Here is a 22912-nt window from a genome sequence, read left to right as displayed (position 1 = left end):
AGTCATCAGCCTCGACTGCTAGCATATGAGTCTAATACTGAACCTTCTGATCTGGAGTGCAATCCATCACACAGAAGATTCTCTCAATCTCCTTTAGCCATGTCAATGCGCCATCAGGATCATGAGTTCCCTTGAAGACAAGTGGATTCTCTCTTTGGAAGGTAGCCAAATTACGAGACGCAGCATTCTCACCAACATTCGGCTGATGTTCCAAAGCCTGAGCCATTGCTTCCAAAGCAGTAGCAATTGCAACATCATTCCTTCCAGCCATCTCAACTCGTCACTACAACACAAAAGAAATCAGAGCAAAATAACAATACATGATTGTTAGACCACACTACGACATGACACTTGGCCGGACGGGCTGACCTGCTTTGATACCACTAATGTAACACCCCAAATATACCCCGCTATTTAATAAGAAATTAGAGTGCAAAATCTCAAAATCAACAACACATTTGAGGCGTCACATTTTCAACTTAAAAAAAATCTCATGCAAGCTCATTATTAAAGATACATAACACAATCAATGGAGGAATCATAATCCAATAGTAATTCAAAATTAAAACAATTGTTAAACATCGCAGCGGAATTCACAAAACTTATAGACTTCAAGTTATAACATCATGGCCAACATGCCAACAATAAATCTCTATAAAACAACATCAAATTAAATCATGACATATCAACATAAGCAAAGACAAGCAAACATCCCCCGAGTGCTACATATCATAGCATAAACACCGACTCAAGCTACAAAAGGTAAACGACTACTCCTCGTCGTTACCTGCACGTTACCAACAAAGGGTAACATTCAAACAAAAGGGGTGAGATATCAAACAGTATAAAGGAACATATGATAATATTCATAGCAAGGAAAAGATCATACATCGTTCACCACTTCTCTTCACAAAACAACTTTTAAACGAAAACAAGGTTATTAACCAATTATGATAACATAATCGAATTCACAAGTATATTATCAACATGTCACAACAAACATCTCACCATTTCAACAATTCAAATGCAATTCATATGTAATTCATATGTGACTCAACTTATGCAAATGCATGTGGTACCATTTGGAGTAAAACTCCTATCGTCTCAAAAGTTGCCATTGGGCACATCGTTGCTTTTGCCATTATAAGGCCATCGTGGCATTTGCCATTTTTAGGCCATCATCTCTTTATGCAATGGATGTGACTCAAAGATGCAACATCCACACAAACACAACATCCACAACATGTCACTACAACTAAACATCATCAATTTAATATTGAAATTCAATGACAACAACATAATCATCACTATCCATAGTAATGCATCACTTCCCAATCATGTCGCTATGTTGTATCACCATACAACAATATCTCACTCCACAACATCAATCACAATATCTAACAATCCATTTCAAGAAAAACTTTCAAAAGGTCTCCAAATGTTTTTCAAACCATTTTCATTAGATAGACATTGATTAAAGCTTCACAGAGGTTCAAACGACGCTTAAAAAGGAGTTACGAATCAAAAGATACATCCAATAGAAGTTTCAAAAAGTTGTCAACAACAATGTTCGCTTAGCGGCTTCAAGCGCGCTTCTCATCACTAAATCCAATAGCGAACTATTTTCGCGTCTCCGCTTAGCGAGCTCGCGAATTTTCAAATTTGTTCCCAGGTTTTGCTTAGCGAGCCAGGGGCCGCTTAGCGGACGCCCGATTATGCAAAAAAACAACAGCGATAACAGACATGCGTAACCACACTTCCACCACCCAAAACCATTCCTAAACAGCAATTTAAGGCACATATAACCTGTATCTAACATCATTCATTAACAATCTTCATCAAAAACATGATCTCAAGCACAATTTTATGAAAATCCAACATAAACCCTAAGATTCTACAACATACAACCAAGGTTACTACTCATACAATCAAAACCCACCATAACCATCATCATACACTCCCTTATCATGAAAGAATCCCATCCTTACCTTGGGTTTTGGATTGAAGATGACTCTATCTTCAATTTGGGAACCTTGACCTAGTTTCTCCTTTTCTCTTCTCTCTTTCTCTTCTTTCTCCAAATGAGCTTCTAATTCTCTATTTTCCCCAATTTCCTTGTTTTGTTAAACCCTTACTAACTTGTCATATTGCTAATGGGCTCTAATTAGCACCTCTCAATTACTAATTCTATCTTAGGCCCAATAACTAATAGACTTATTAACTCACGTTATTTACTAATAATTCCCAATAAAATAACACAAAACCAATTAATCATATAATTAACACATAATTAGCACAATCAACAATTAATTCACATAGCACACAATAGCATAAGTAATTAAAGAAAACGGTCGTTACAACCGTCTTCTCACTCTTTTGATTCTCTTGATTTAGATTGTCATCACAAGAAACACCATCGCCATCGCCCGTCAACCCCAACCCCTTCCCCAAGTCATTGGACATCTACCTCCTCGATAGATTCTCTATATATAGATCATCATAACAAGAAACATCCTCCTCATCATCCATCAACCCCAACTCCATCGCCTGTTCAATCACCTTCTTCCTTCACTATTGATTCTCTTGTTCTAGATTGTCATCGCAAGAAACATCATCGCCATTACTCATCATCCCCAACCCCTTCCCCAAGTCATTGGACATTTACCTCCTCCATTGATTCTCTAAATCTAGATAATCATCACAAGAAACATCATCACAAGAAACATCATCGCCATCACCCATCAACCCTTACTCCTTCCCCAGGTCATTGGACACCTACCTCCTCGATTGATTCATTAGGTCTAGATCATCATCACAAAAAACACCATTCCCATCATCCATCAACCTCGACCCCTTCATCAAGTCATTGAACATCTATTTCCTCGATTGATTCTCTTGATTTGGATCGTGATCACTAAAAATCTAAGAAACATCATTATCATCCATCAACTCCAACCCCTTCCCCAATTTAATCTCCATCTACTAAATTTAATAGAGACATTAAAGATGATATAAAGAATAAGTTTTTTTATTCTATACCTAATTTGTGTAAGAAAAACATATCAACAAAATCATGTTTAATGGGTTTACTCACCTTTTATTTTATTCCTCTTGATCCATATAGTTTCGAATCATATAAGTCGTTATTCAATAATGTAAAATTTTATATGTTTGGTAATCTGTTGTCATTAGTTGATGATATTTCTTTTGCATGTATATTAATTTATTCATACATATGTTTAAGAATATATCCAAAAAAAAATTATCTATATTATTTTATATAAGTTCCTCCTTAACCATATGTTCAAACAGAATTCTTCCATTCTGTGTATTAGAACATAAAAATTCACAAACTATAATGCATATTGTGTTTTAGCCGAAAAATATACCAATTCATATAGTTAATTCATAAGTTAGAGTAATAACAAATTTAGACACCAAATATCTTTAAAATATTTCAATCCACACAATCTTTTAAAAAATAAAATATTTTTTAATACCCAGTAATTATTAAGAACATTAACTAAATTATTATACCTTTTTTTCATAACCGATTAGGATGGTTGTAAGGACATTTTATAGGGAATCTCACTCTTCTTTTTTTAACATACTTCTAGCATGCTTGAATCTGACTTTTAGAAGACTCAAAATCAATTTTAGAGGTGTAGAATTAATTTTATGTGATTTTGAAGTATTTGATTTATCAAAAATAGAATTGATTCTGTTTCCATAATTGATTCTACTTGTAGCTAGAATTTGTAACTCCTGCCTCTAGAATTGATTCATGGTGATTTCTATGCTGAAATATATTGTTCGACTTACTTTTACATAAATGTATCTAAACATAAATCAATTATGCTCAACTCAATTTTGTTAAAATCAATTCTACCGAACTTAATTATGCTAAAATCAATTTTATTCACCGCCAATCCAAACATACACTTCATAAACTACAGAGTTGGATGGTAACTTCCGTTCCATTACATAGATGTAACAATTTAACATCTAATGAAACTAATTTTAATGGGCTTTCTTGGCCTTCAAGCTTTATTTTTATTCGACGTGAGTTACAAGAATTTTTATTTTCTATTTCTTATCCTATTGCCATGACACTTCTGCACAGCTTCATTTTACTTCCATGAATTAACAGTTAGTTAGCATGGGCCATGTCTCCAGCCAATCACTTCTACGGTGAAAAGGTCAGAGTAACACCTTAGACCCTGCAAATTAAAATGAGTTAAAAGAACACTGAAAAAATGAAACAGATAAATATGAAAACCAATGAAAAAAAATATATACGGTTTTTGATTAACAGTCAACATAAGTGACTAAGGTGCATACATTACTATTTTTTGTCGTAATATTTGCCAAGCACCATCTCAGAATACTCTCCGTAAGTAAGGGAAGCATTTGATGGAATAAGCTGGAAAAATAAAAGCATAAAAATAAAAAATCAACCCCATATTGACTAGAAATGTAGATATCTATATAATAATAGAAAAATGACTTTTTGCAATCAAATTTACACAACTATCTCAAATAAGTGGTTGATTACATGCATCGATGGTTAATAGATTAATCAGATGTCAAAACTCAATAACCACCAACATAACTATAATAACTACAACTTTGGATGTGGTTATCTACAATTTCCCGTGTTCATCAACTACATGTAAATTTGAGATTTGAACGCATGAAAATTGTGGTTAATAACGTCTAAGTTAGTGGTTAATGAAATTATGCTGATTGTTAATGAGTTTTGACACTGGTATATCTATTAAAAGCGTCTACTAATCGTAATTAACCATCTATTTGTCTAATTTTTATAGCTCAAATTGTATAAAGAAATTTAGTGTCTTACATGTACTTCTATGGAAATCATATTTATTCCGTACAAATAAAAAAAAAGTTGCAAAGTCTCTTTCTTTTACTAATTTTTACTGTCATCTTTTATCCATAATCTGTAATGGCTGAGTGTGAAGAACAATAATAACTTGCAGGAATATACATACCTCTTTATGAATCGGAACTTCCTCAGGAAAACTTAGTTTTTCATCCCTGAAAAGCAAAATCATCAACGCACAATTATAAATTGAGCTCATATGCATCATAAACCTCATGCGAACTTGTAATTTAAACAACATTTAAGCTACCGTACAGCTTAGTCGCTCTCATAGAACATACCAGTCAGGTTGCATGAATAATGCAAATGTTGAACGCTCAACACCAGAAGACTCCTTCCCTTTTGGAGCCTAAGAGTACCATAGCGTCCAAATTTTATATCAAAAAATGTGAACCGAACATGATATGAAACATTGTAAAGTGTGAAAGAAAATTCATTAGCAGTATCTAGACAAGGTAAAACTATGATCTGAGTGACAAATAGAGAACTCAGGCTAACATTTGAACCGTTGAGGTTAAAGCAACAAATTGTCATTTTAGAGAAATGGCCAACAAATTGATTCATAAAGGTATATTTAGAAAGCAACAAATTGTAGTTTTAGAGAAATGACCAACAATAGTGTGTCAAAGATCAGAAAATATATAGTGCGTAATTTGCATTCCTGTTGTATTAAGCAAGAACGCTATAAACCACTAGAAGAAAATAAACTAAGATATAATTGTGACATCAATAAAAGCATAGCGGAGTACAAGATACCTACGATGTAGAGTAGAAAATAAGAAGGAATATATAAACACTGACTATTTGATTCAACAGGATGACAATAAAAAAAAATGCTACAAGTCTACCACAAAAATATAGAGAAAAATTCCCTTTTTGGAATTTTTTGAATTACCTGAACACAATGAGGTGTTGCACGAAGAATACCACCAGAAAGTATTTCGGCAGTTTCACCAATTTGATAAGCTATATCATCTACTCCATAAACAACCTATAAGAGAAAATACAATGAGCAAATGCATTGTATCACAAAAATTCTAAGTATCATATTTCACACCATTTAGGAATAATGTATCAGATTTTACAATTTTAAACCCTCCAAATGCCTGTATCCTTACAATTTTTTGTAAAAGGAAAAAAATGGTTCATAAAATGTATTCATTGTTTGAGGTCAAGTATTATTTCTCACAGCTGCTGTGTTATATAGAACTTATTCATCCCCAGACATAGGAAAGGAGCTAAAATGCAATCCTAAAATTCCATAATCAAACATTTGGCCCTAATGGATACTAACATAAACGAGATTCATTCAATAAGTACTAGTTCTATGATGACATTGCAGTCATTTGAATTGGCATATTAATTGACCAAGAAAATAGCATACTTCCATTGATCTACAGTAATCATTCAAACCAGATAGATATATAATGCACCAATAAGTAATAAATAATCACCAGTCACCACTTCATAAAAAAATTACAGTTCAAATTATTATATAGAATATAGGTTAGACCTAACTTAACCCTACAACACCAGCTTTGTAAGGTGAGGGATGTCTCCCACTTGAATAAAAACATATTCAGCCCATATCTGATCTAAAGTGAAACTCTCAATACTGAAAAGAACGGAGACAGTTTACCATTATAAAATATCTGCTTAATATAAGATTATTGAAAGAGAGAGAAGGATTCTTCTAGTTGAAAGAAAGATGAACCAAGAAAACATTTAATGTTGCAGTTATCTACATTTATTTTACCCAGTTTACTTGCAATTCCAAAAGAACTATGTGTACCTTGACAATTTGATCATTTCTTGTTCGAATATAGAGGCCAGCAGCACTATCAGGACAAGGTATTTCTTCACCGTCTCTTGTAAATATAGCACAAGTCAGACCTACATATTAATACTCTCATTAACAGTGTATGTTTTTAATATCCATGGGGTTGGTTTTCTAACCAACGTGACTTGAGGAATATAGAGTCTAAGAAGTAAACGTTATACAGAATGAAAGTGTACAGAAAGCAGAACCCATAATATTGTATATAAATAAGCATATGTTAATAACCTGTCAGTGAACCATTGTCTGTATGCCATCCACACCAAGAAGACATGGAGTTGTCACCTGGGATTCTGTAAAAAGTCATACGTAACTTAATAATACACCGGATAGTGAACTTGAAAGCTACAATATAAATTTAACAACATTTGAAATAAACTGAAATATTTACAGTTCAAGACTTTAACTAAGTCTAGAAGTGAAAGTATTGATGAAATCAAACATTTTTATTGTGCAAGTAATATTTTGCATTTAACCCTCTAGCAAGAATCAGTATTTCAAAATAGAATACTGGATATCTTTGACAGCTTATGTGAAACAAAATTTTAAAGTAGCAACCAAGTTTGTAGCTCAATTGCTACTGGCCTAAGTCTTCTAAAACTTGGGTGTGGTTCAGAATTTAGAGGTTCAATCCTGCACTAAGACACCGGATACACATACAAAGAAAATATTATCCTGAAACCGTAGTCAAATTATAAAATCAAAAGTAAAGGTCTAACACATAATTCTCAATTCATTTTTTGAAAATAGAACGGAATACTATTTTATGAAATTAAAAATAACAAACTCACATGTTAAGGTATTTAAATGCAAAGGAAGGTTAAACTTAATTACAGGTCCCCATTATCCAGGGTTAGAATTTTCTAGTTATCATCAACAAAACAAACAAGAGGAAAATTGATAGTACCTAGAAAACGTCAAAAGGAAAAGACAGATCAAAATAAACTTAATCAATAAAGTCCCATCTACAATATGAACATTCATTTTGGTGGACAATTTTCATAAGTAAATCAACAAACATAAGCTTGATGGTTACATCAGATATCAATATAAAAGCATTCTAATAAGAAAAGAGACATTGTAAAGAAAACTACCCCTGTTGTGCAGGAAAATAATATAGCAAACGTCCCTTGTGACAGCGGGAGCGTTTAAGTATTGATTCCAGACCGTCATCCTTATGAACTTCTATTCCTTTGGATACTAACAAGTTTTGAATGCGACAACTGATCAGAACAGCGTTATGAATGAGGGAAAAGAAATAGGTATAGAAACATGTTTATGAACAAGGCAGAGAGCAAAAAGCTATCATCCTACCCAAGATTTTGTACACTGCCAGTTATATCAGGTACATCAGACCTTAACTTTGCCAACTTTAAAAAACTAAAAGATGGCTCCTAGCTTAGTGAGCAATGAAAAATGGGTAAAAAGGGGGAATAAAAATTCGTTGAGGTGCCTTATTAAACTAAATGTTGGTTTGCTTACCATTTTTATTTTCATGAGATGATTTGGGGTAAAAATAAGTAAGAGCTATTTTCTCGTGCAAACTCTCATTCCTAATCCACCTAAAACTATTTAGAACATTAACAGTATAAGAAACGTGATGGAACTCTAAAATCCATTGTAAGAAATGAAGTAAGAAAATATATCAACAATGTAAAATATTCAATAGATTGAGAAAGAAAACAATATAGAAAGGAATGACTTCCAGTCTACCCTAGGGCCTAGAGCAAAACTCATGAGAGGAGATAAATCTCTCTGCCTAACCATAACGGTTCGTTCAATATTCTAAAATGATGCATACAATTCACTAATTATACTGCTAAGGCATAACTAACCTGCAACTAAGAATTCTAACTCATTCTTTATTTATCATATATCCTTCCCACACTCACTATTACATAATACTTCTTTTTTCCTTATGACCCTTATTTAGTCTCTATCAAAACACCACTTCAATTTGCAAAGAATTGTATTAGATTTCAAAATTCAAATAGGACAGGAAATTACCGTCTCTACGGAAAAATAATTGGTGCAGTTCCAACAAGTTAAAGCGTGTATAAAATAAAAAGCTAGAGAAACACTACAGTTAAAGATGCCTTTGTCTAAAGCCAAACAAATATCACTAGCTGGCTTACCATATTGATCGCAGTGATATGCCACCATCAATCCAACATCAAATATCAGCTTCCCAAGTGCTTTGAAAGCTACACGCCAGAAACAAAAGAACAGTATACATGTAACTAGTCTTGTTACCATTCAGAAAACATTAAGATCAAATGATTTGGGACAATTTATTACTGTTATCTAAATTTAAAATGATATGGAAGTTGTATAAATATCATGCTCTTAAGCTTGTAAATTGAAGTTCAAAATCCAGAAATCAAGGAAACGACAGAGCTGAAACATTGCTTCAGCTCAATTTTTTTTTTTTAAAAAAATTAACACCTAACAGCCATTTATCCATACAAGATTCAGAATCATAGAGCAAATATTTTAAGTTTAGACTGTTTAGTAACACTCAACTTGAACTGATTAATGATAATCAAAGTGGTTAATAATAAGCAAGCCCTTATTAACTAAAGTTACTTATCAATTAATTTTTTGTAATTTTCACAAAAGTATAATCTGCAAAGGTGCCATTTTCACAAAAGCATACAGAATGGCTTGATTACTGCTAAAAACCCAAGGCATAGCACCACGTGAAAAACAAAGTGAGACCTACAATCAGCATCTTCATGATTGTTCATGAAAAACCCGAGGAGAGAAAACAGATGAAAAATACAGAAATCTATATCCCCAAAAATCAGAAAAACAAACGTTGCAAATGCAAATTCAATTTTGGCATCAGGCATACCCAACTCAAGTTCTGGTAATGTGCTTCTGGGCCATACATTTGATCCGCAATATGATGGGTATCTACAGGCACACAAAATCCAAGGAATTGAATATGACCAAAGATACAGAATCACAAACACTAAATTATGCTAAAAAATTAAGCAACATGCATAAATGGCAATAAAAAGTCAAACATAAATCTAAATGGGTATGGATAACCCAGTATTATACAGTGACAACTTGCATGAAAATCACTATAATTCTGTGACATGTTGCATGAAAGTCGTATATTTAAAAGAATAATGGTTGAATCATGATATAGCAAGAATTGTGTAATATATCCATATAAGATAAGGAACGCCTAAAGCACAAACAACAAAAATTTTCATAGCAAGTCGTGTCTTCTCATTCACATTACCGTTGTATCAAAGATTTATCTGTTGTAGGCGTATCAAGTATGGGATTGGCATAGAAAGATCCTTTTAATAAATCTGCACTCAAAGAAGAAAAGAGTAGATAAATAAAACCGACTTTACTTAATAATGTAGACAACCAACTGATTTTCCTAAATGCATACATGCAATAAAGTAATACCATTTCCAAATTAACAGATAAAAATTAAATATAATTTAAGAAATATGATATAGTTGAAATTACTTTTTTGTATTACAGTTCAGGTTTACTGCTATGAAGAACTTTATCAGAAAGTCACATTACCATCTCAAATTACACTTATTTTTTCTCCTATACTCATAAATCATAATCGAATAATCTTCAATGACCCAGTGTCCTTAACTCAGAGTAATTAAGAAAATGTCTCCAGTGGGTACAATAGCTATATCAATAGCAAGATCGAAGGAAATTTGACTGGATTCACATTCAAAGAATCTGATTTACAATGAAGAAGCTAGATCTCCATGTGAAGCCTTGCACTGCAAACCAAAGCACAAGGGCACAACACCATACCATCAACCAGAGTTATTTGCCTATTATATTATACATCTAAGTTCAACATAACACTGGCCGGGGTTTCATATTCCTCTACATCTAGTTGTTTGACTCCTCTCCATCTGATCTACTCTCCTTACAACAGAACTTACAGGTCTTCTCTCTACATGCTCAACCACTTAAGCCTATTTTCCACCATCTTTTCTACTATAAGTGTTACCTGAACACTCTCTAATATTGTTATTTCTAATCTTATTCTTATCATGTCTAGTCTTACAACACGTCTAATACAACATCCTCATCTTTGCTACACTTACTTTATTCTCGTATTGCTACACTTACTTTTGTGTCACATGAAACCCCTGAGGCCTTCCTCTATTTCAGCCACCCATCTTGAATTTGATGGTTTACAACCCCTTCTATATCTCTATCATTTTGTATTACGGACCCAAAATATTTAAACCACATGACTTGTGGGTGGGTGTTGTGTATATACTCAAACAAGTTATGTAGCCCCAACACTTCTGATGGAAGGTGCAACCAATGACAGACTTGTGTCGGTCTTCGATACCAACAAATGAGATTCATTCAATTAATTCATTTTCTCAAATTCTTATCCGTGTTGGCATATAAGTGTTAGTGTCGTGTCCGTGCTTCAATCATAGCATAGAAGAAATTATCATTTCTTTGCTATCAGCCCATCACATATTTCTTCTAAGAAAATTGAAATCATTTCTTATTCATTATTATATATCATTGTTTTACAAGGTTCTGTCACACCTTTGACTTGAACACTAATTCATTTTCATCAAAGATTATCCTAGAAGACCTCTTCTTCACAAATCATTTTGAAACACAATACATAAACTAGTTAAAACTTCAAGTACTAGAAGATATTTTTCCTGTGTAGACAGAAAACCAATTTTTATTGAAGAGAGAAGAAAGAAAGTTCAATAATGGGCAAGGTAAGAAATTCTATAAACGCAAATTATCAAAATACAATGTAAAAGGCACTTTGAAGTTAAAAATGCAGAAAATTTTAAAATAAATATGAATATTTAAAATGGAAACAGCCAATGGATACAAACAAAAGAGAAAGACCAGCAATAAGCAAAATCTAATGATAAGCTAATTAAGGCTACTCAGAGGGACACAACCAAAGTATTCATTATATGCAATAGATGAGAGAATTACCAAGCTTGCCAGATTCAAGTTTTTCTTTCCCATGACTCCACCCAAAATTATATCTACAAATTCATGGAGGATAGAAAAAGAAGTCATTTGCTGCTGTAAAACGCTACAATTAATGGCCTTTGGCTATTGGGAAAAGAAAACTGAATATTTTGATGATGGAATGCAGTGGAAGTGAAAATTCAGTAATAAATAAGATAAGTTACCTGCTGTTAGGATCTTCAAGATCATCCTTCACTTCTTTAGGAAGATTAGCCAATCTGAGATAAGTATAGGAAAAATGGTATTATCATTAACAACTTGTGTTCCCATTTAACGTTTTAAAACTAATGCACTATGACTATAAGTAGAAATAGCATCTCAAAACACATACCTTGGTGCAAGATGCAAAAGATTTCTTCGCAAGGAAGAGTATCCTGGGACCTATAACTAATTCAAATTAGTAAATATAAAAATACAAATTGTAATACAGCCAGAAAATAAACACGTGAATTTCCAATTCTAAAGCTTTATAACATATCTGGAGGTTAGAGTAGACAACATTAGTAGTATTTAGGCCCGCGCCCTCTAATATGTCTATCCCGCCCCACATTTTTTCCAAGTTTTTGTGGGCGCAAACATTAATATAAATTCTTTCAATTTTAGGTGCAGAGCCCGCGGGTCTGCCCCGCCCTCATTTTTTTACGGGGCAGGCCAAAGTTTTAGGTTTGTCCCGTTTCTTTAGTGCTTTTGCAGTGCGGAGCATGTCCATTTGCCACTCCTCCCTGAAACCAATCGCATTACAATTTTAACTCTCACGTTATGCAGCACGGACACCCTAAAAACAACCCCGACACTAACACGGTGACACCGGTGATAATTTGAAAAAATGAATAAGTTAAATGTAATCACAAGGGTCGGTATGGTGTAGGTATCCGACATGGACACAGACACGAAAACGCCTTTCGCCTTTTTTCAGAGGTGTCAGTGCTACATAACTTCCATATAACTTGGTTTTTGGGCTAATGGGCTAATTGTAACGTGTGTACTCCCCTAGTTTGATTAAGGTTCACAGACTTCGTTAAACTTTACATGCAAACACCAAATAACAAACAAAATTAAAAATTAAATTGATCCAACATCAAATTATCCAATAAATGAATTAAATCATCCCTCCATTAAATAGAAAAAAAAAATTGCAAGTGTTATTCATCAGTAATAATTCTAACAATAACAGAAAATGATAGATGCACATACATCAGTGACAGATAGAATCCCCAAACCATTAGGTCCAAACCCTTGTTCGATCTTCAAGGACAAATCATAGTTCTTATCCTGTCACAATAAGATTCATAACAATACAATCAATAATCAAAAACTATATATTCACACGCACAATACAAAGCCATGTTGAAATTCAAACAAAGTATCAGTTATTATATTAATCAAAACAAACAAAGGATCAAACACAAATGATGGTAATTTTTCGTTTAAAGATGAAATCAACTCGAGAGTAGATTAAACTCGGAAAAATGTTTACAGAAAAAGGAGTGAGAAAGAGAAAGTACTTGGAGGTGAGAGAAGGGAATGGATACGGTGGAGAGAGACATTGTGATTGTAGTATGGCGGGGAACGACTGCGTTTTGACGAACAGGGGGCGGGAATGGAGAGAAGGTCGTCAGCATGTGAACGAATGCCCAAATTGTTTGAAGCAAACAAAGGTCGTCATGTTTGAATTTCAAGACGGCACGACAAATCAAAATAGAAATATTTTTCATTAATAATATAAATGTAGGTTGAAATGAAATGGAGATCTTTTAAATTATTTCAAACAAAATTTGTCAACATTTTTAATTCCAATCTACAAAAATTATTTAAATTAAAATTTGTCAACATTTTTTTTTACTCAAAAATTTTGTCAACTTAAAAATAGAAATAAACAATAAACAATTTAAATAAATGTAATGATAACATTACCTAAAATGTCTTTTAGAAAATTCAATGTTATTCATTAAAAACGTTACAAATAAAAAATATAATAAATATAAATAGAGAAAGTACAAATATTTGTAAAATCAAATATAATAGTAAGATATAAGAGAAATTGGGTGATGCACTGACAGTATAAAATAGTTTTGCACTGTCAATCAATTACAATAATGTATCCAATTAAATCCCTCAATTATTTAAAAAAAAAAATTAATGACATAGCAGATTTGTGATTTTCTATTGGATGGCAGTGTAAAACCCATTAAACCTATAAATAATTGTCTCAAGTGGTTTCACTTAAAATATGTGTTAGAGTCTTTTTGATTCAAATGAAATGATGAAGAATTTATAATATAAAAAGATTAATGGCTTTGGAAAAGCCATATATGCCCCTTGTTTGTTTGTTATCACCATATTAATTTTGGGATAAATATTATCTAAATAATATTTTTTTCCAACTAATGAGATAACTTGGTTCTATGTGAACTAAATGTTTTTTTGTCCTAACACTACGCCAAATTAGGTTTTAGCAGCACAGCTACGAAAGCGCTTTTAGGAAAAAGCGCTGCTATAGGTTTCGCCTAAAACAAAACTAAAAAACAAGGGAAAAAAGCGCTGGTATAGGTGATCCTACGAAAGCGCTTTTGAAAAGCGCTGCTATAGGCTACCTTAAGAAAGCGCTTTTATAAAAGCGCTGCTATAGATAAGTTATGAAAGCGCTTTTAAAAGCGCTGCTATAAGGGTAGGATACGAAAGCGCTTTTATTCTAAAAAGCGCTGGTATAGGCTGGTTACAAAGGCGCTTTTGAAAAGCGCTCTCGTAGCTAATTTAAAATTAAAATTTTTAAAACAAAATTAGTTAACTAACAGAATAAAAATAATAATAATAAAAAGAAGAATAAATAGGAAAAGGGATTAGGGTTTGTGTTGGTCAAAACACGTTCTTTTCTTTTCCTCCTCAACACAAGAACGGCGCCCTTCATCTTCAACAAAACTGTAGCGGCTTCTCTCTTCCTCTGATCGTCTTCCTCTTCTTCTCCGATCAATCACCGGTGACTCAAACCCTTTTCGATTCCGTTCTCTTTCTCTGACGTGAATCTCCGTTCGTCCTCCTCTTCTCTCTGATTCGAAGCTTTCTCCGAATTCGTGGAGATGATGTTGCTGGGTTTGAAAGCTGAACGTCGATAATGAAACTGTTGCGCGGGTTGAAGATTGTTGTTGTGATGTTGAACATTTGTGGTTTCTGCGTTTTTGTCCGATGATTTTACGGTGAGATCTTTCTGGTTTTTTGTTCGTTGCAATACATTCATTCATAGAAAATTGCATTTTCTTGAAATACTTGAAATAAGGAAATCGTAGATAGTTTTACATGATCAGAAAGGGATTTTTTTTATTATTATTTGTCAAGTGTGTTCATGACTGAAGCAGGGAGGAAGAAGAACCTTTCTTTCCTTGCCTTAATGTTGCCTCTGACAATATTTTGCTTAATGATGGACAGGACGGTGCTTCTGAAAATGAAAAGTTTAAATCTAAAATTGAAGAGGCCTATATGTTAGTGGAGAAATTGATGGCAGAAAATGCTGAACTTGTTGACGAGGTAAATATGCAGGGTTCTTGATGATTTTGTTAATGACTTACTGTTAGCTGAAGATTTCGTTTGGGAAGAATATCTTTCGAAGTTTGAAATTCCAAGGAAGATGGTTACTGATGACCATTTGTTGGGATAAAAAATGGCTACTGATGGCCATGTTCGAAAATGTTGGTTTAAGTTGGAATGGAGATAGTTCGTATTGAAGCTAAGTTCGAAAAGAATTATCTTTGGGGACTTAAACGTTTCACGAGATATGCAAAGTACTGAAGCTTAGCGTATTTTCATGGTATTATTGATTCTGATTACTTTGCCACGCGTCGAAAGAGGATTCAGGCGGGATGATTTGAATTTCGAAGTAGTTTTATGTAACCGCACGAAGACAAATGGCATCTCTGGATTTTCTGCGGGCAACGTGGCATTAGATTAGTGTAGGACCGTTAGGGTCGAAACTAGTATAAATAAGGATCTTAATGTTAGGATTCCGTGTGTTCATTTTGTACAAATCACTCACATATTGCTCAAGTATCAAGTGTTAAGAGAACGAGTTTCGCTGAGAAATGTACGTATGACACCACCATCAATTTAAATACATTTGTATTTTCCTTTATTCAAGTATCTTTTGATATTATTGCATTTCGTTTACTTCCTGCCATTTACATTCCTGCACTCTTTATTTTCGTCCTATTTAGTTTCGAATCATTTAAGTTTCTGTACTTTAAGATTCTTGCACTTTACAGTTTTGTCTTATATTTTATCTTTATTTTTTCTTTCGCTGATGTGGTATTTACGTGTATAACAAGGTGATTGTTAATCTTTATTTCTTTGATTAAGCATTTCTTATTTCGAGACAAGCCAACCATAGACATGATTCGAACTATCATGAATAACAACCTTTTTGACTATGTCCTAGGATCAATCTAGTCGATCCTGCGAGTAACCAAATCATATTTATTATAGTTTGGAAGACTAGCGGTTGTTTACCGGAAATCACCGTAAACAAATTGGCACGCCCAGTGGGACAGTGTCAAACAGATTGTTATTAATTGATTGCTTTGTTTTGTCTAGAAAATATCAAGACCTTGTATGAACCTTAGGAACGGTGGTAAGAAGAAACGAACATCCTGATGAAGTGGTGCATAGGGTTAGGAGAGACAATTTGGCACTAGAGAACAACCTCACTGCCATGATAGAAAGAATAATGGCTAACAACGGCCTTAATACCGGGCTTCGACGCCCAAACTATACATCCCAAATAGCAGAATATATTATGCAAACGGAATTGCCAAGGGGTACCAAAGTACCAAAATTTACTAAGTTTTCAGGGGACACCAATGAATCTACCGTGGAGCACATAGCCAGATATCTGACGGAAGCAGGGGATCTAGCAGGGAACGAAGACTTAAGGATTAAATACTTCCCTAGTTCGCTAACAAAGAATGCTTTTGTTTGGTTCACTACGTTGCCCCCAAATTCCATAGATGCATGGGCACACTTGGAGAGATTATTCCATGAACAATTCTACATGGTTCAAACCAAGATAAGCTTGAAAGAATTGGCTAGCATCAAGAGGAAGTTCATGGAATCTATAGACGATTACTTAAATAGGTTCCGTTTGTTGAAATCAAGATGCTTCACGACCGTCCCAGAACATGAATTAGTTGAAATGGCTGCAGGTGGCCTAGATTATTCAATTCGAAAGAAACTGGATACTCAATACCTGAGAGATATGGCCCAATTGGCAGACAGGGTTCGACAGGTCGAACGGTTAAAAGCAGAAAAGGCCAGAGCAAGTAAGAGTTATAAGAAGGAGAGAGTAGCATACGTCGAAGCAGACGACGGTGATGGCGAACCTTTCGAAGATTCATACGACATGGAAGAGGTCGAAATAGATCTTGCTGAGTTAAAAGAAGTGCCACCTTATTCTTGCAAACTGCTTACCCATTCTAATGGAAAGAATCCAGTAGAGAATGACAAAAAGCGATAGATTTCCTAAGAAAACTTATACATTTGATGTCACTAAATGTGACGAAATTTTTGATTTATTAGTAAAAGATGGCCAGATGATAGTACCTCCCAATTCAAAAATTCCTCCGTTAGAACAACGGAAGAAGCGAGGTTTTTGCAAGTATCACGGTTTTTTAGGCCATAAAACTTCACAATGTTTTCTTTTCAGGGATCTAATTCAGAATGCTATCAAGGACGGACGTCTGAAATTCGCTGACAAAACCAAGAACCTTATGAAGGTTGACGCAGACCCCTTGAATGTGGCTGACACTAACTTGTGTGAACCACTTGACGTCAACATGGTGGAAGTATCTGAAATCGATGTTGCCAAGTCGGAGATGATTTCAGGGGGAAAGCATGCTACTGAAAGCCTAAATGCCAATTCGATCTTCAATACTGATGTTGAAGGATCCTTTGATGCTGAAATGACTGAAGATCTGAAAGGAAAAACAAGTGAGGCCACTGAAGACCTCACAGTAAAGCTTCAGCAGATACGAATTTCTGAGGTTCCTCCGGCAGGTGTTAACATGGTCAATGTTAGACGCCCTTTATCTGAAATAGAAGAACTAGAAAAATGGCTGATAAGGGAGAAAGGAAACATTGAAATCCCGCCAAGGGGAAACAGTCTGAAGGATTATCTCTGGGATTGCCATGTGAAAAATGGTGGAAAAAGGCTGATGTGCCCAAGATGTTCAGTTATGACAAATCGAAGGGTTCAAACCAATTTCGAGAGGGCCCTGCGAGAAAGAATGGAGCAACCTTGGAGAGGAGGAAACTTGCTGCTGAAAGTATACCCAAGGTCTGAAGAAAGCTTGGTTGGTTTCTTGGTTAGGTGTCACAACGAAAACTCTGAAGTTGCACTGTGCCCTAGATGTGGTGCAGTCTATGACGAACTGCTAGCAGGATCATTCGAAAGGGTGTATCTTTATATGGGTCGGGAGACTCAGGGACTTCGTCCTAACTTGTATGGGTTCGACAACCGGACCCCATCAAGGAGGCCTGACAGCCCACACCCTAGAGCTCGAAGGGTCACATTCAAAGTTCCTGCAGACATACCCAGGGATAGATGGATGCAAGCTGGTACCAGAACCAACAAATGGTGAAGTTGGGACCAAAGAGGAAGAACTGCAATGGCATATAGGAAGCAATTCCAGACTTCCAATCGAGAGATGTACAGGTTGGAAAACTACAAAGGCAAAAATCCTATGTCCAGATCCCAATGGAGAAGGCACCAGTGGATGAAGAAAGCCCAAAGGGAGTACAAACCAAGGGAGACTGGAGAATCAAGTAGCAATCAGATCCCAATGCAGGGGGCAAGGACAAGTAAACCTCCAGTGGAACGTAAGTTGTTCGATTCTGAAAATGAGAAAGAAGAAGAAAAGATGCATTCCAGCCCTTGGAAGGAAGACGATAGGCTGACGAATAACTTCGAATCAGACGGAGTATCGTCTATAAATCTCAATTGCAATGTTGTGTCAGTACTCCCTCATGAGTATAACCAAGAAACAGAAGTCGAAGATTGTGAGGAAGCTGATGAGGAAGAGATGGCAAGACACAGACCTGTGTGTTACTATGTGTTGAACAATGGGGCAGTCGAAGAGCAGAACGCTTTCTTCGAAAGGCCTGATAAAGGTATGAGGAATCATTTGAAACCACTCTACATAAGAGCCAAGATTGAGAATGTTGGCATTAACAAAGTCTTAGTGGATGGAGGAGCAGCGGTGAACCTAATGCCCCAATATATGCTGAAGAGAATTGGTATGTTCGATACTGATATAAGACCACATAATATGGTTATGTCCAACTATGAAGGCAAGATAGGGCAAAATTTAGGAGTAATTCAAGTGAATTTAACTGTGGGTTCTGTCACCAGGCCAACGATGTTCATGGTGATACCAGCAAAAGCTAATTACAATCTTTTGCTTGGAAGAGAGTGGATCCATGGAGTGGCGGTTGTGCCTTCGACGATGCATCAAAGACTAACCATTTGGAGAGAAGATGGCATAGTAGAGAACATCGAAGGATATCAAAGTTACTACATGGCTGAAGTCAATCAGGTCAATAAAACTAGTTTCGACAGGAATCTGGCGAACATAGGACCTTGTCATGCTGCTGAAGACATATACACTCCAAATAGAAATGCTTTGTACTATTTTTATTTACATCCTAATGGATTCCAATGGAATAGAGAGATAATGGATGGTCCAGAAGATATCCCACCAACGGAGCATTCACCAACAATACGGCCAACAGGCTGGGACGACAACGTTGATCATGTCTGAAGCATCCTTTTTCGAAAAGATTTCGGCTTATATAGCCGAGAATAAAAGAAACACGGCTCTCGAAGCCGAGTTATCACACATGACAATAAGTACGGTTCAAAGAGAAGCAGAAACGAGGGATTCTGGAAGACACCCTATCCCCCAATCCCTCGAAGATCCAGTTCAAGCCAAAGAGATCTCAGGGGAAGAGATAAGTCAAAGACTGGATGCAATCTACGACGAAGAGCCTTTGGGATTCGAGAAAGACCCAATGGGGGAAAATATCAAAATGTTAGCCCAAGATCCACTCGAAGAAGTAAATCTCGGAGATGGAGATCAGAAGAGGGTAACATACATCAGTGCGAAACTGGCGCCAACGCTGAAGGCAAAAGTCATTGCATTGTTGAAGGAGAACAAAGATTGTTTTGCATGGGACTACGACGAGATGCCTGGTTTGGGGCGAGATTTGGTCGAATTAAAGCTGCCCATAAAGGAAGGAAAAAAGCCCATCAAGCAAACTCCTAGGAGATTCGCACCAGAAATTCATTCGAAGATCAAAGCCGAGGTCGAAAGACTTCTACGATGCAAGTTCATCAGAACCATGAGGTATGTCGAATGGATTGCTAATATTGTACCGATTATTAAAAAGAACGGTTCATTAAGAGTATGTATAGATTTTCGTGATTTTAACGCAGCAACGCCTAAAGATGAATATCCCATGCCTGTGGCAGAAATGTTAGTGGATTCAGCCGCAGGCTTCGAGTATCTAAGCATGTTGGATGGATATTCTGGGTATAACCAAATCTTCATTGCAGAAGAAGATGTGTCTAAAACAGCTTTTCGCTGCCCAGGGGCCATAGGCACCTATGAATGGGTTGTAATGCCTTTTGGTCTAAAAAATGCTGAGGCAACTTATCAAAGAGCAAGGAATTCTATATTCCATGATTTCATAGAAACTTTTATGAAAGTATACATAGATGACATTGTGGTGAAATCTATTTCGGATAACAGTCATCTTGACCATCTGAGCCAATCGTTCGAAAGAATGAGAAAACATGGCTTGAAGATGAGCCCCCTTAAATGTGCTTTCTTTGTGCAGGATGGAGATTTCCTAGGTTTCGTGGTCCACAAAAAGGGAATAGAAATTAATCAAAATAAAACAAAGGCTATTATGGAAACAAAGCCTCCATCCACGAAGAAAGAATTACAGTCTTTACTGGGGAAGATAAACTTCTTGAGAAGATTCATTTCCAACTTGAGTGGACGCACGCAAGCATTCTCTCCCCTACTTCGAATGAAGCAAGGAAAGTTCGAATGGAGTGCTGAACATCAAGAAGCTTTTGAGAAGATAAAGCAATACTTAATGCATCCACCAATCTTATCTCCCCCAAATGGGAAGAAACACATGCGCCTGTATATTTCAGCGTCAGATAATACAATAGGTAGCATGTTAGCTCAAGAAGATGATAATGGCATCAAAAGAGCCATTTATTACTTAAGTAGGGTACTCAATGATGCAGAGACTAGGTATAGTGCAATAGAAAAACTCTGTCTTTGTCTATATTTCTCTTGTATCAAACTAAAGTATTATATAAAGCCAGTTGATGTTTATGTTTCGTCTCATTGTGATGTGATTAAACACATGCTATCAAAGCCTATATTGCATAGTCGAATTGGCAAATGGGCGTTGGCCCTTACTGAGTACTCTTTGATATTTCAACCCCTTAAAGCAATGAAAGGTCAAATCGTATCGGATTTCATTGTTGACCATGCAGTGGTTGAAAGCCCTCAACAATACGTAGAATTGAAGCCTTGGAAGCTATACTTCGATGGTTCAACCCATAAAGAAGGAACTGGCGTTGGAATACTAATAATTTCTCCTGATGGAATTCCAACAAAGCTCAAGTATAAGATCGAAGGTCCCTTATGCTCCAACAACGAAGCTGAATACGAAGCACTGATTGCTGGACTTGAGGCTTTGTTAGAATTGGGGGCAACTAGAGTCGAAATTAAAGGAGACTCTGAACTAGTAATTAAGCAGTTGAAGAAAGAATACAAGTGTATCAAAGAAAATCTGATCATGTATTTTGTCATATCAAATAGGCTGCTCAAAAAATTCGAGTACGTGGATCTAAATCACGTTTCCAGGTTGAAAAATCAAGAAGCGAATGATTTGGCATAGTTAGCTTCAGGATACAGGGTATCAAAAGAGAAACTAGAAGAACTGATCGAAGTAAGAGGCAAGGCAATGGCTACCAGGCTCTCCCCAAGTGACTTGGAGAACTCACAATTAGGTTTTGCCAACAAACAAGAGTTTGAAGTTTTGAATGTAGACTCCTTGGCAGAAACAGACTGGAGAAGTCCAATTGTGAATTATTTGAAAGATCCTTCGACAGATACGGATAGAAAGGTAAAATATCGAGCCTTATCATACTTCTTAATGGGAAATGAATTGTTTAAGAAAACCCCCGAAAGAGTTTTATTAAAATGTCTGGGCGAAGCGGAAGCGTATTTGGCTCTTTCAAATGTGCATAGCGGTGCATGTGGTGCACACCAAGCAGGGCACAAAATGAAATGGCTTTTATTTCGTTATGGAATGTATTGGCCCTCTATGTTGAAAGATTGCATAGAGTTTGCAAAAGGTTGTCAAGAATGTCAAAAGCATGCAGGTATTCAACATGCCCCTGCAAATGAGTTAAGTTCAATAATAAAACCATGGCCTTTCAGAGGTTGGGCATTAGACTTAATTGGAGAAATTCACCCCAAGTCTTCTAGAGGTCAAAGGTACATTTTGGTAGGAATAGACTACTTCACAAAATGGGTCGAAGCGATACCACTTGCGAATGTGGATCAGGAGGCTGTAATTGAGTTTATTCAAAAACACATCATATACAGATTCGGAATCCCAGAAAGTATAACCACAGATCAAGGATCAGTGTTCACTGGGCGAAAGATGCAAGACTTCGCCAAAGAAATGGGGTTCAAATTATTTACCTCTACACCTTACTATGCTCAGGCAAATGGACAAGTCGAAGCAGCAAATAAAATAATAATTGGTCTCATAAAGAAACATGTAGGGAAAAAACCCAAGAACTGGCATAAGACTTTGGACCAAGCGCTTTGGGCTTGTCGAACATCGCCAAAAGAAGCTACAAACACAACGCCTTTCCAATTGACGTTTGGACATGATGTAGTACTCCCAGTCGAAATATACTTGCAATCAGTCAGAATCCAAAGGCAAGCAGAAATTCCTCCAAACACTTACTGGGAATTGATGATGAATGAATTAGTAGATTTGGACGAAGACAGACTTCGAGCATTGGAGATGATAAAAAGACAAAAAGAAAGAGTGTCCAGAGCATACAATAAAAAGGT

At 35.6% G+C, this 22912-nt stretch overlaps 1 protein-coding gene across 1 annotated transcript; it reads right to left on the bottom strand.

The window, feature by feature from the left end:
• Positions 1-3777: 3777 nt before the first annotated feature.
• On the bottom strand, positions 3778-13451 carry LOC131625421 (uncharacterized). The gene is made up of 16 exons (XM_058896282.1): positions 13262-13451; positions 12951-13028; positions 12088-12137; positions 11921-11974; positions 11718-11770; positions 9994-10066; positions 9595-9656; positions 8876-8944; positions 7835-7940; positions 6969-7033; positions 6696-6796; positions 5799-5894; positions 5185-5252; positions 5013-5058; positions 4342-4423; positions 3778-4220 (listed from the first exon to the last, which is right to left on the bottom strand). The coding sequence occupies exons 1-15, from the start codon at positions 13376-13378 to the stop codon at positions 4346-4348; spliced, it is 1116 nt and encodes a 371-aa protein (XP_058752265.1). The 5' UTR covers positions 13379-13451; the 3' UTR covers positions 3778-4220; positions 4342-4345.
• Between the last annotated feature and the right edge of the window lie 9461 nt (positions 13452-22912).

Source organism: Vicia villosa, unplaced genomic scaffold (assembly GCF_029867415.1).
Source record: "Vicia villosa cultivar HV-30 ecotype Madison, WI unplaced genomic scaffold, Vvil1.0 ctg.000212F_1_1, whole genome shotgun sequence".
Lineage (NCBI taxonomy): Eukaryota > Viridiplantae > Streptophyta > Magnoliopsida > Fabales > Fabaceae > Vicia > Vicia villosa.
Note: the sequence above shows the minus strand (reverse complement) of the source record. Positions and strands in the feature narration are given on the sequence as shown.

Coding starts and splice junctions, on each gene's coding strand:
- LOC131625421 (XM_058896282.1), bottom strand. CDS start 13,378: ATGCTGACGACCTTCTCTCCATTCCCGCCCCCTGTTCGTCAAAACGCA. Junction 9,657..9,993: donor GATAAATCTTTGATACAACG/GTAATGTGAATG, acceptor GTGTGCCTGTAG/ATACCCATCATATTGCGGAT. Junction 5,895..6,695: donor GAAATGATCAAATTGTCAAG/GTACACATAGTT, acceptor TTTCTCTTATAG/GTTGTTTATGGAGTAGATGA.